We start from the raw sequence: 14,393 nt of genomic DNA on the forward strand, positions 1-14,393 counted from the left end.
ATTGTGATTATGCAGCAAATTAATTTCTGCAGTGGTAAGATTGTGTTTTCTACTCAACCAGCAGCTTCTGTCAGAGCCTCCCACCTTTGGGAGCTTGCAAAGTAGAAACTCGTTTACTCTGTGAGATGTTGCTACAAAGTATGCAAGGATTTTGTCATGATTATGTATAAATATGTGATAAAGCTGAGTGGGTAATACAATGGTATGATACCTGAATGCAAGGAATGTAGCAGTGTCATTACAGGGCAACTCTGAAATCACATTCTATAACGAAGTTTGTATTTCATAACAAAGCAGCTACCCATCTCTTCAGAGGTACAGATCAGTGACTTTTGATGTTAAAAGCTCTGTAAGTGCTATACCTTGAACTGAATTACTAGGAAAATAATGTTTCTTTTCACCCTAAAGCATTAGGGACACAGGAATGGTCTTTTGAAAATGTTACCAGTACAACACAGCCCAGAGATGTCTACTGCAGGTCTCCCTGAAGAGCCTGTGATGTTGGAGCTTTTTGTAACTCATTACTGACAAACAGCGGAATAGAATAGACTAGAAAATCTGTCCGTCCTCAATCCATTTCTTTCTTAGATATGCAATGAAGATTCTGGTAGATCAGTTTGTGTTGCTGAAGCTTATCCCAGTCAATCACAGTTCACTGGTCTCAGCATGACTTGGGTAGAGAGATACTTGAGACCGTGGTAGACCTGCATCAGACCAAGATTACCTTTCACAGGAACCCTTTTTAAGTAAGCCTCGTGTCACCAGAGGTGCACAAGAGAAAACAAAGTGGTGCCTTCTACAGCAACCAAAACTTACCTGCTTATTAGTAAAAATAATATGCAATTAAAATGCATTACTGTGGATTCGTCCATGTACAGTGCTGATGCACTGGAAATTATACCTCCTGATCTTTCAAGGCCAGGTTGGATGGGGCTTTGGGCAACCTGGGCTAGTGGAGGGTGTCCCTGCCCATGGCAGGGGGTAGAACTGTGAGGTCCCTTCCAACCCACACCAGTCTGGGATTCTGTGATTCTCATGGGGCATAAATTCTCAATTACGACATCATAGGGAACACATTTTTTTTCTCTTTAAATAAATCCTGGAAAAAAGGAAAGATACTGATTTTTCTTTGGTGGGAGTAATTGTATCCTGAGGATACAGTTCCAGTAGCTTTAAGTATTAAAGCAGTGTCACAATACTACTCTGCATGCTTTTCCACCCTCGCATCTGAGCTTCTTGACAGTAGATCTTCTGGAAGGGCACAAATTGGACAAATGTTACAGTGAAAACTGAAAATTTGACCTTGAGACAGAAAACCAAACTTAAGTGATTTAGCGTGACAGCACAGCCCCTCAGTAACACACAGGCCCATCTACATGCGCACTCTAGTAATCTGTTGAGATCTTTTTGCTGATTTCTTAAGGAAGTGGTTGCAGATCCAACAATCTTTCTGCCAGGACTCTGGCACTTTCTGTAGCACATTTTAAGCACTCTGTATTTAAAACAAATGGAGTTTTGAATTAATAAGTGACCAATTAGCTGCACAACCCAGAAAAAACGTGGTATGGGAGATTAATGGAATGCCAGAACTGTTCTAGCATTTATATTTGAAAGCAAATGTAACAAAACAAATGCTAGTTTATTATTTCCACTGCATTTAGTGTGAGAAGCTCCATCTATATCATATATTAATAATTAACTAGTAGAAAATGGTATGTTTTTTTATACATAGACTATGGCAAAATCTTTTTCTGTTTTTCTTTCAAACTTTGACATTTTTCTAAATGAAACTTTCTTAGTGAAGTCCTATAGATGTAGTGGGGGATGTCTTGCCTATAGAGTGCAAAACATAGTATTCCTTGATGATGCAGAATAAGCAAATATGAATCTTAATGTTAAAATAGTTTTGTACTTTAAAGAGTAGGGGGAAAAGACAAATAATGAGTAAGACTGCCTTGTTCAGATATACTGAACTGGACGCTTGTTGACTTCCTCCAGTAATTATTATCTTTTTCCGTAACAAGCAGAATCTCCTTAAAAAGCTGCATATGCATGTTAAAGTATTTCTTATGTCACTAACAGATATAACAAAATGGCCTTAACCTTTTTAAATGGAGCTCAGCAAACTTACAAAGTAGGAAGTTCTACTGTGGAAATACAAACGACTTCCATCTCCAATCTGTTTGTGAAATTGCTCAGCATTCCCTTAAAAGCACTAAAATATCTGCAGGATCAAGTGATTGAAAACCAAGATTGGGCCCATAATGTTTGACTTTGAATGTGTTACTTTGGATGCTGAAGAGTTTGTAACAAGTCAATCAGAACTGCAGAGTAATCATTCGCAAATAAATGGGACTGTTCTGTTATCAAAGTGGGGATTAATTTAGATGCCAAAAAACATGGAGACCAAGTACCAGAACAGAGCTTTTCAAATCCACTCCAGCTAGCAAGCGTAATCATATAAATTAAGTGTACACTCCAGCAGCATCTTCAGCAAACACATCTAGATTTTGTGTGCAAAATTCAAAATACACTAAATTTGTATATACTACAGCTACATAAAAAAAAATTATCTTTTGTGGTTCGCAAAAGTCATCTTTACAATTTAAAGAGAGATTAATTTCTGCACCTTACGAAAAGCATTCCTTGTGTCCTTGTAGCTACGGCTTAGGCTGTTGACAAGATCCATTACAAATCGCCAGATCATGTAATTTTGAAGATCTCTGTTTAACAAAACAACAATAATAAGCTGGTAATGTTTTTAAATTTACTGGAAATAAAATGCAAATTACACAAATACCTAACATACCTACCTGGGAGCGTATTTATTAAGAATAGACTTCAGCCTGATAAGGTATTCTGGATCATAAACAATGACATGTTCGGTGTTCTCAATGTTAATTTGTACAGTTGACATTATATCATTTATGAATTTTGACCAGTTGAATACCTGGAAAATCAATATGCATTATTATATCGTTAAATCATAAAGAAACAGCATATAGATTTTTTTTCCAGTTTAAAAACATTTGCATAACACAAATGCTCTGTCTTTAGTTCTTCCTAGTAGCTGCACTACTTGTAAATGGAGTCATCATAATAATCATAGAATCATAGAATGGTTTGGGTTGGAAGGAACCTTAAAGATCATCTAGTAAATAATGGACCTGAGATAATTTATATCCTCTGTGCTGTAAAATCCTATTAAAATAGGGTAGGATTTAGCAGAAAGGGTCGAGACAGTGTTTTGAGTTCAAACTAACACGATTAGAAATGTTATGACCCTTTCCTTTTAGCCTGGAAAAGCAGAAATGGTATTTTAAGTAAAATTTTCAGTTGCATTTTTTGCTGTATTTGGCTAAGAACTTTTAAATCAAAGCACCACTAACAGCCCAATTTTCAGTACAGGATGTCTCTCTACCTGTGGGGTGGTGTACTCGACAATCCATTATGAAGCATATAGTAAGGAGTTGTTCTGAAGTATACTGAAGTCCATAAAAGGATATATTTTGATAGGCTTTAAACCAGACACAGTAAATCCACTATCTATAATGAATTTTCCTCTGCATGCCACAGTACTAGATACTGGAGAAGCAACTGATTTGATAGGAGGCCAGTCTGCAGCATGCTGTGCCAGACAACTCTCAGACAAAGGTTGGAGTTCTTGTGTGTTTTCTGCCTCTCTGGTCCAACACCCCCATTTTCTTTATGCTGGTATTCGCCTTTGTGAGAGGCCCATATAACTGTGATGACCCAGTACCTATGAAAGTTAAGTTAAGTTTTCATTCTGCAGTGTCCATCTAGTCTGAACAGAGCGTTATTGTAGTGTGTGGGCACTCTCAACCAGAAACTCTTACTAGTTTGCTCTTCAGAAAAATGATTTCCCTTTGCGAAGTCTTTGGTTAGCAATACCACATGCCTCAGGGAGTAGATGGGTCACCGGACTGGCTGGAGAACACAGAGTCCTTCTCTCGCCTACTGAGAGAACGTAGAGGGTGGTCACTGCTCGGCTGCACAGCACTGGGGTCTGACCCATGCAGCCAGGCTCTAGGTGGGCAAAGAAGCTGGACTGCGTGCAGCCACATTGCTGCTCCTCCGTCACACGACTCAGAGCAACAGCGTCGTATTAATGGGAGATAATAACCCCTTCCCCTACCCAGGAACTTCACACCTGCAGGTCATGTCAAACCAAGTATTTTCACACGTATTGAGTGTGTTACTTGTCTTCCTCTGTATGATACCAGCTAAGAGAGAGATCCTCCAGCTTGGAATACTGTAGACTGTACAGTGTTACTCATTCCTCCAATTTCTCCATTCCCTTTTTTGGGAAATGACACTGATGCTACAGCTAACTATATATACACTGCTTCAAAGTCTCTGTGTCGGCCCAAGGTTTCCCAATCCACGGCCTCTATGGAGGACCGTTTGAGAAAATGATTCAGAACAGAAGCTGAAAATCACCATCAAAACTCTAGAGCTACTCAGTGCTTTTCCACATTGCCTAGGTGCTCATTTTAGTAATGACAAGGAGGGGGGTTACATTTAAGAAAAGCAAATAATCTCAGTACTTTTTAAAATTCTTTTTTGTTAATTCTTAAAATTTTTGTTAAGCCTTTTACTTTGAAAAGTATTGGTGATTTTTGCCAGTTTGTATATTCTGAGAGGGAAGTTTTATTGGAAGAGGTAACGTCTTTCATCAGACAAACTAATGTAGCTGAGGAAAGAAGATAAGCTTTCAGGAATAGAATCACTTCAGGTTTGAAAGGGAAGCAGCAAACTTCAAGCTAATCTTAGGAATAATTGCTGTTCTATCCTTAGACCATTACAACAATGCTACCAACTCCCATCATGTGTCTTTTGAGCATTTTTGGATAAATTTAGAGCAGATGATTATTGCTGATCTGCAGCACTCCCCAGGAACTAAAAATAACCAGGACAATACCATTCTGTGACAAGAGAAGTTAGTTTCTGACATTACGACTAATGGTAACTGTTCAACTAAGACCTGTGGGAGAAGGTAAATTATGAAACAAATTAAGCTAGGCAGAAGTGAACTGTCATATAATTTAAATTTGAAGAATTTAAAGTCAATAATTATGAAACTGTGGTAGGAATAATAGTATTTCATAGTACCTTACTGGCCTCAGAAGACTCAGTAATGCACTCCTGCCAGTCAGACCACAGTGCTTTCCATGTGACACAGTAGTTAACCTGCTTGCCTGTTGTGTAAGACACTGAAGTAGAAGTCCTTTATGATAAAAATATGCATGTCTAGCTAGATGGGATTTTGCGGAGGAGGCACACCTATGTTATCAAATCTTTGGCTATTCTTCAGCTGAACTTTGTGGTGCCATGAATTAAAGGTTATACGGCACAAACGGCACATGGCTCAGGGTAAGGAAAAAGCCAGAGCTGAAACATCCCGGAGGAGGTACAGTGGGAGGAATGGGGAGATTTTCCCGATTCATAGTCATGACTTTCTGGGCTCCTTTCTGCATGCTTTGGGAGCCCATCCTACAGGGGGAATGTTGGAAAACCAGGACTTTTTGTCCTGAATCTGCAGCTCTGGATAAACAGAGAGAGGGGCTCAATAGTTACGCGACAACATATTTGAATCATTTGGTGGCTATGGTCTTAACTTTTATCCTGGGCCCTCTGGAGCTGCTGTGGTAATTGTAGGAAGGGAATTTATTTGTACTCTGCAAAGGATATTCTCCTGTTTTCCAGCAAGGGTTACGTATGTGCAAGTTTTGCAAAATCTACCATCCCGAATCCATGACGATAAGTCGAACTCATGGTATTTTTTTTCCTTTGTCCTTTTCCATCTCTTTATGTTGACGCAGAGGCCAAGATCTACCTTCAAGTTAGGAGACACGGTGGGTACAGAAGTATGGGTATGTCTTTTACATACAGCCTAATGTCATCAGATGTTTAGGTAAGATAGTGTGCACATCAGCTATACTGTTCAATATCAAATATGACTCAGCTCAAGAAAGAAATGTCTTTAAAAGAAAAAATTGTCAAGCTTCATCGTTTGGTCTTATCAGTCATAAATTAGAGGTTAAAATATCAGATTATTGATCACTCACCTTATGATCAATTTCCAATGAGAAGTTGTTTTGGAGTTGTGCCAAGGTCATTTTATTGTACAGCAAAAGTGGATCATTTCTGTCTTCAGATTTTGTTGTTGCCTATCAAAGTTAATCATGAGAAAATTACTAAGTACATTGAGTGAGTTCACAGGAATTTTGGTAAGTGGAAGTAAAAAGAAAGAAAACAAGTTTTTTGGCTTAATACATTACTGTAAGTTTGCATTAACTGTAAAGTACCTTACATCTAAATATGGACAGCATTTTATAGATAAAAAATATACAAAAGGACAGACTAAACAAACTAAATTTCTGACCCATACCACTCAAAGCACTGAGTAGACACTGTTACCAATAGATACATCAGCACAAGAATGTGCTCATGATATTCACAGGATGATGCAAGGTGCACAACCTTGCGAGAAGGGAATAAAGATGTATTTATTCAGTATAGGGTGACCAGCGTGCTGTGGTAGGAATGCAGTGTGAGCACTCAGGAGACATGTTCTATCTGATACGTTCTTCCTGCAACCACTGTATAGGTCAGGACTCAAAACTCATAAATAACCTTTGTATTAGTCTAGGCAATGCGGTTTTGCACCACTGTGTTAAAAATGTACATACATTAACACCTCACTGGCACAACTGTATTAGGGCCATTTCCTGTAGACAATAAAAGTGCCTGACTGCCAGAGAACTGGGTCTATGGTGGTGCTTTACAAAGCAACGTAATCACTGGAGGCTCTGGACAGCAAATTGACAGCAGGGAGGTCTCTGGAATTAGGGTATGGACAACGTAGACTGAAAGGAGACAAAACCAGCACCTAATGATAACTACTCCCTTGGTCTATGAACACTGTCTTGCATCCAGCTCTGGGGTCCCTAGGACAAGAAGGACATGGAGCTGTTGGAGCGAGTCCAGAAGAGCACTTGCTCCCCTCATACTCCACTTCCTTTTAACTTCCACTGTTTTTGATGGCAGAGGGAGAAAATGCAGGTACATAAATGACTACAGGAAAAGAGTGATCTTGTGATCCATGAGAGTAATTCACGGGAGAATCTACATCGCTACTGCCTCAAGTACTCTTAAATGACTCGCTCAGGAGTGTGAACAGAATAGTAGATGTTACCCATTTAAACTGTTTTGAAAAATCAGTCATGCCAAGTCTGAATTTATCTCTATATATCCTTTTTAAAAAAAGATTTCCACTTCCTCTTTCCTAATCTATTGTGCATTCAGTATTTTTTCTGTTTTCTTTAACAAATTCCCATGAGCACAATGCCAGCTCTCTTCCAGCAACATTCAGGCTGGTGCTGAGTTTTTGATTAAAAACCGAGGCAATAGCAGCTTACCCACCACCAACTGCACTCTCTACAAGCAGCAACTGCTGTAGAGACATTCCAGTTGTAGTTTCCTTTCGTACCCCTCCAAATCTTTCTCCAATTAATTCCTTTTCTGGAATAATTTTCCATCTCTGACCTAAGCCCAGAGGTGTGTTTCTCAGGAAAATGTGAAGAAAATGAAAATCAGATGGTTTTAGTTTATACAAATGGGGAGGGGGAAGGTCTTCCTCTGCCAAATACATACCCTTGCTATCAGTGTAACTTGAAAAACAGCTGAAGCTAGAAAATTTAGCTTGTTTTACAGTCATTCTCAGCTTCAGGTCCTTCTGAAATGTTTAATAATCATAAGCCATGTTTTTGCTTACAAATGCTTGAATTTCCATTTGTTTTTCTCCATGCAAGTTCAAATTCTAGCTATTTCTCCAAGCCTATACTTTAATGGAGAACAGTGTTTGATTAAAAATGCACTTGGAACAATCAGCATTGTGGAGCAGCTTGTGCAGGACAAACATTACTTTGTGCTGCATGGCAGGCCAAGGGTTGGGAATCTACTGCTCTGATAACCGTGGGGAAAACAGGACAAAGGGAGAAGAGGCCCAAAAGCATTTCCTAAAACTCACTTTCTGAAACAGAGTAAACAGAAACCAAGTCTGTCTCTCTCTTGCTCTCTCTTCTCTTGAAGGGCTTCTGTGAACAGATTAGGATAAAACATTTTGCTATTTGGAAAATAGCTAACTCAAATATTTTCCCTTGCTCATTAGAAGGCATGTCTTTCTTATTATGTGTTCCTCTTAGGTGTTCCAGGCCCCATACATTTTTGGTCAGGTTTTGGTGCCACAAAATAACATTAGCAAGTAACTTAAGAACTCAGTTTACAGTTAGCTTGCTTAGGTAGTAAGAAAAAAGTCAGTTATTTAAAGGATACTTCAAAAATGTTTTTCTTACATTAGCAATCTCTTTCTCCAGCTCCATAACTCTTCTCATTTGTTCAGAAATCTCGCTCTCTGTCACAGAAATATTTCTTTCTTGTAGGATTAGTTGAGCTACAGAAATCATGAAATCAACATAGGCAGAACATGCCTGCAGGAAAAAATACAAACATTTTAAAGACAAAACTCTTCAAAGGATAGCATACCTTGATTATCTTTAAGATTTCATCTTCATTTTTATGAACTACAGTTCTTCATCCCTTTCTTAAACAGTTTAATAGTAGTTTATTCTGAAATACTGTTAGATCACAAATAGAAATTAACTTTGCAAATTCCCTCATGGAAAATTGCTGTATAATTTGTAGCACTGTTCAAAGCTAAACACTCCCAACTACTGCACTGTGTTTTCATTATTTAAAATGAGACATTTGTACGTCCATATTTAAACCATCGCCCGTGTTTTTTCTAGTTCAGTTTAATTACAACTTCCAAAAATACCGCTTCCAAAGAGCAATGTTCCCAGAAACATAAAACCGAGAGAAATGCTGATGGACCCTGTTGAATTAGTGTTGTTGGAAAATTGCTCTCAGAAGCAGTGTACCTCCTCCATTGCTTCTTGGAACATTTAGAAATCATGTTGCTGTATCTAAATTTAGTATAGCTAGATATACTATAGACAATATAGTATATATTAAATTTAACATAAAAGAATTCACCAAGGATAAGAATGTAAATAGGGAAGTACTTTCTCTTAAATGTTATACTCTCAAATATCTACAGATCTCATTATATTTTATGGAACTTAGTATTATTCTAATTCCTCTTTGATAAGCCACACTCATTTTTCTACCAACAGAAATGCTGTTTTATTTGCTTTTAAAATGCAAATCAAAATACACAATATTAGCTATCTAATAATAAATTGTTTTATGCAAAACAGCATAATCTATTAAACCAGTGATAAAGCCTAGAATTAGTAAGGTGTGCATGTCATCAACTTTATTAATAGAAATATTTTGGTACGTTCAGCTCCTAAGGCAGTAGGACACACTCCATTAGTGAATGCTCCGTTTATACAGTCATTCTGGTAACTACCTGCCTTGTCATCCATCTGCAGGCAGGTGGCTCACAGCATCTTGAAGGACTGAACTCTCAGCATTACTTTTAATCAAGATGATAGATTATTTTACCAGAAAGAGAAAAGCCCATGACACCACTCACAGCTACAACAGGTCACAATTTATAAAAATTCAATATAGACATTACCCCAAACCAGTAAGCCAACAGAGATCTTCAGGTACCAATCAGTGGACTTTATTTTTGGCCTAAAGTGAGACCATTGTATGGTCAGATAGCAAAGAACTAAAAGTCAGCTAATTTCAGATGGACTGTATAAATACTCTCAGATATTTTACTGGGAACTCAGACATCAGAATAACTCCTGTATGAGCAGAGGAGTCATGTATCTCAAAAGAGAAAAAGATTTTTACAATATCTTGTTCACAGATTCCACTTGTAGATGTGTGGTGGGAAGTCCTGACAAAGCCTGAGGTGAAAGTGCAGGAGGCAGATAGCTTGTTGCTATGTCCAGCTCAAAGAGTAGAATGACACAGCAGGAAACAGAGCCAAGAAAAGGCTGCTATCAGAGCGCAGGGAATGAAAGGAGGAACGCCTGCAGCTTGAAGTATTCATGCTTGTAAGAAGGAGTCTGCCTTTCAGTGATAAATCTCTGTTTTTTTAAAAAATACTTCCTCCTCTACTTTCCAGCAGTGTAAAGAAGTATGATACTTTCAGGTAGGTCAGAGATTAGAACACGAATTGACTTTTAGTGCTGCAGTGGATGTAATAAAAGGGAGCAAATTGTGATACATGAGCCAGCTCCTAGAGGCCATAACACGTGATAATAATGTAACTGCACAGTTAATATGGTAATGATTGTCTGTACTAGTATGTGATCTGTAATGAAATGTAATCAGTGTTAGAGTACTAACTGTTAGCATGTCAGCAAAATACCTACAAACCCCAAATGTTTTGTACACTTTCTCATCGCTTCTGCATTTAATAACACAGAAGAAAACTGGCTAATTAAAGGTTACTGCGGTAGCAGTTTCAGTTACATGACTTCAGCAAATACATTTACTTCAGCTCTCAAGGACTTCAAGCACATCCAAGATTAGCAGCGAGAGATATGCAGTGTCAGTGCCATCAGGTTAACAAAAATGTGTCCGAATAAGAACTAAACATGAATTAAAGAAGACCATATGAGATTTCAGGGAAACAATTGCTGAAGCAATTTCTATGATATCACGTACTTCGGCTGTGGCATTTTCATTCAGCAGTTGACTTAGGGGACTGTGATCTTTTCAGATCTTTCATGCAGAAAAATGTGTCTTTGGTTCTGACTGGTTCTTTTTTTCTAAGCCTGTTAGTGATATGACTAGTCCATTTGGACTCCACTGACACCTGCAGCACTTGCCAATCAATGCCAGTCGATAGTTCAGAAATGGCATCCTTTTTGTAGTGACAGAAGAGAGGTGATCCGTAAGCACTCATATCCTAATACAACTCTGACAGTTATAAGGTACCTCTTGACTCAGCTGTGAAGCCTGGCAGAAGCTGTGTAACAAAGCTAAATTGTTTCACATTTATTTCCTTCCAAGAGATGCTAAAAAGTCAAGTAGCTGTTCCTCTTCTGACTTGTATAACCATACAGGAATTGTGTGGAAAAGCTACTACTTTCCCTCCACATACATGTCCAGTGATCACAAGAGGAATTGAAGAGAAGCAGAGGGACACAGGAAGGGAGACAGGTCGGGATGTCTGGGGTGTAGGGATGCCAGAAGAATGTGCAGGCTTCTCATCCGGCGCAGAGACAATTGGTACGAACTGGCAGCGGGAGCCTAGACAAGAACCCCTTGGCTCCTAGTGCTGCCAGGAAGAACAAACTAGGTCACTAACATTATGGCATAATATTACAACACCTCATCTTCACAACACTTGTTATGCTCCCTCCCATTCTTAGCTAACTTATTTCTACTTGTCCTTAATCTCATTTCTCTGTATACTCTTCATTTCCCTTTTGGCTCTCTTGCCTAGTTGTACACTTACTCATGTTCAAACTTCTTTCTCCAGCCTGTCACACATGCTGTTCTCACCAGCAGATCAACCTTGTTTAAATGCTCATCACTATTACTTTTCTATTCCAGTTTCCCCAGTTCTCTCAGCAGTGTTTCTCAGGGGCAGTACTGGAATCTGTTTGGGGAAGGGCTGTTCCTGCTCTTTACCTATCCCAACTCAAGAGGATATGTCTGCCTTGGAAATACGGGCTAAAACTTCTAAAATGTAGTCAGTGATCTGTCAGCTTCATCTTACCTCTTTGTATGCACCGGTGCATTCATAGTAGTCACGAGAAGGCAGGCCAAGCCCAGGCTGATCAATCTATAAATTCAAATAAAAATTTAAAAGTGCTTAAGGAGAAATGGCACAGCATTGTACTATTCTTTTCTCAGTTACAGTTTGCTGATGCTTCACTCTTGCCAAATTATCTTCTGGCCAAAGGGGAGTTTCTCTCATAGTGTTGCCCTCTTTTAATTCTTTTCAGTCTTCTTATACTTTTTGTCTTTCTTTTCAAGTTTGCTTTTTTTTTGTTATTGTTGCTGAACAATGCATGTTACACGTAACTGGTGTTAAAACAGTGGATGTGCAGAAGACAAAACAGTCCACAGACAATCAAGGCAGTTACTGCATCTTTGAAATTCATACATGCAAAGTAGTCGAGGATCTATATATCCATTGAGAACAAAGATTAGACCTTTGCTCTTGTAACTGTTGCATCTCAGGAGTAGCTGGTGAAGATTCACCATACTAATACTGTCTTCCCTGGATTTTCCATTTTCAGAGATCATCTTACATTTACAGGCAGGGCACTCTCAACATATCCTTATGCAAATGTCCTCAGCCACTTTCTATCTGTGCCAGCTGACTGCAGGTCCCGTTAGTACTTTGGCATCTGAATACCTTGTAAAAACACACCCCCCTTCATGGGCTTTCTGCCATTGGGAGCGTAGCCCAGGTTTTCAGTGACAGAGCTTTCTGTCCATGATAAGGAAATCATGTTTACTTATTTCCTTGCATGCGTATATGAGTAGATCATGTCTGTCTTCTCTCCAGTGTACACATAAATTGTGGCTGTATACAGTCTATATATATCTCCGTTATTCTCATCTCAGTGAGAGTAACAGTGTATGAGAGCACAGAAGGATGAACTTTGAGAACGGGCAGTGCATTGTGAAACTGATAATTTAAGTTTGAAAGCTACATAGATTCACAAACTCATCTACAACTTACTCTGGTAAAATTCAAATCACTAATGTTTCTCCTGGTTAACATTTATGTCTATGCTTCTAGTTATTTTGCTGCACTTTTATGATCAATGAGGCGATGCCACCCAGGGAGACTTACATGAATGATATGTGCTGTGGAATTTTTATCATCTGTGCCAACAAAAAAATTAATAAGGACCTTTTTTCCATATCTGGAGTTCAGCTGTGCAATAGCTGTCTCGGCTGTCCAAGCAGCACCTAAGCAAATGAAAGGTATACTCAGGCTCTGTTTTTGGTAAGCAATAAAAAGTACAGTAATTTAGAAATTTTAACAGAAAAGGAAATAAACAGATTATCTTACCATAGGAAGAATCCCAGTTAGCTGTTGCTACAGGCCAGTCGGATATATTTGGCAATAAACTGATTAAAGGCTTTCCACCTCTGCTATCGATGGTAGCTTTTGGAAAAATAAAATTAAAAATAAAATAAATTTTTAAACCACACAAATGTTATGCTATTATAATGAGTTCAGAATAATGAAGCTAGGAAATGTTTTCCCCATCACCACAATATGAGTATGCTCTGATGTATGACTATGCTTTAACATTTGATTTAAAAAACGTTTCAGTAATGATTGCAAACAGCATATGCAAATCCTTGCGACCATGATGTTAAAGAACAATTGTATTTTCACTCTGCAGATAGCTTGAAATAATAGTTTTGAGAAGTATTAAAAACATTATGGAAACTATAAAAACATGTGATTTAGGAAGCACTGCTAACTGTTTTACTGCTCCTCATTCTAGTGGCAGCATCTAGCTCAAATTCTTGAAATAAATGATCTCCCTGTCTTTCTAGAAGCCTAGTTTGCCAGTTATTTTTTACCTCATCCCTGGTAATTTCTGAAAGGATTTGAGTTTAAATATCTGCAGCAAACTAGTAACTGAAGAGCAATGTAATCTCACCTAAAATATCAAAGCTAGTAAAACAGGAGATACAATACTAATTTTACTATTGACATTCTTATTTGACTCTATAGAATGGATACATCTTAGTTTTCACAAAGAACTAGGAGGATATAGGTATAGCTGACTGTGAAGATGGGGTTCTTTGGATGATATTTATATATCCTATATGCAATAAATTCAGAAGACACTTACTTTCATTTATGCATGATCTGTACAGAGTTTTTGCCTTCTGCACTGCTGTTATATCATTACTGCTTGGTGTGTCGAGGACATCTGAAACACACAGACGGTAAATATATCATAATATTTGATCTTTACTGGAAAGATACTGAAGGAACCATAGTGGATACCATCCTGAGGACCAGAGGGTGGACGGTAAATACTCTGTGTCCATCTCAAATTCCAGGGAAGGTTTGCCTTTCCAAACCTGAGGGGAAAAAGCTCTGGAGATTACACAGCTTGCAACTACATCTGTGTTAATATACTGAGCATCAAGGAGTCAGGTAGATACTCTGTGGACCAACCCTGGCAAAATACAAATGCTCTGACTTTTCAGGGACAGTTTTTAGGTGACGAAGCCATTGTGTGAGAAAATTGGTGTCAGGGCCCTAAGTGTACCAGCAGGCTCTAACTGCACTGACCAGCCTGTAACCACCTTTTCCTGTAATTCTAACCTGCAATCTCTCCACTGCAGCCCGGAGTTTAGCTGTGTATGTTCAAGGTCTGCTTTGGTATGGTGCA

At 38.5% G+C, this 14,393-nt stretch overlaps 1 protein-coding gene across 4 annotated transcripts in view; it reads right to left on the reverse strand.

Moving 5' to 3' along the window:
* The window catches only part of MME (membrane metalloendopeptidase), a 54,699-nt gene that overhangs the window by 22,571 nt on the left and 17,735 nt on the right, over positions 1-14,393 (reverse strand). For 3 of the 4 annotated variants that reach the window (XM_075761719.1, XM_075761717.1, XM_075761718.1), the window contains exons 5-12: positions 13,845-13,925; positions 13,046-13,141; positions 12,824-12,942; positions 11,735-11,800; positions 8,379-8,513; positions 6,090-6,191; positions 2,814-2,950; positions 2,630-2,723 (exon numbers count right to left, since the gene is read on the reverse strand). In XM_075761719.1, coding sequence (XP_075617834.1) covers positions 2,630-2,723; positions 2,814-2,950; positions 6,090-6,191; positions 8,379-8,513; positions 11,735-11,800; positions 12,824-12,942; positions 13,046-13,141; positions 13,845-13,925 — 830 coding nt within the window. The remainder of the gene's footprint in view (positions 1-2,629; positions 2,724-2,813; positions 2,951-6,089; positions 6,192-8,378; positions 8,514-11,734; positions 11,801-12,823; positions 12,943-13,045; positions 13,142-13,844; positions 13,926-14,393) is intronic. The other variant, XM_075761720.1, reaches the window with a different exon arrangement.

Source organism: Balearica regulorum, chromosome 9, assembly GCF_011004875.1.
Source record: "Balearica regulorum gibbericeps isolate bBalReg1 chromosome 9, bBalReg1.pri, whole genome shotgun sequence".
Taxonomy (NCBI): Eukaryota; Metazoa; Chordata; class Aves; order Gruiformes; family Gruidae; genus Balearica; species Balearica regulorum.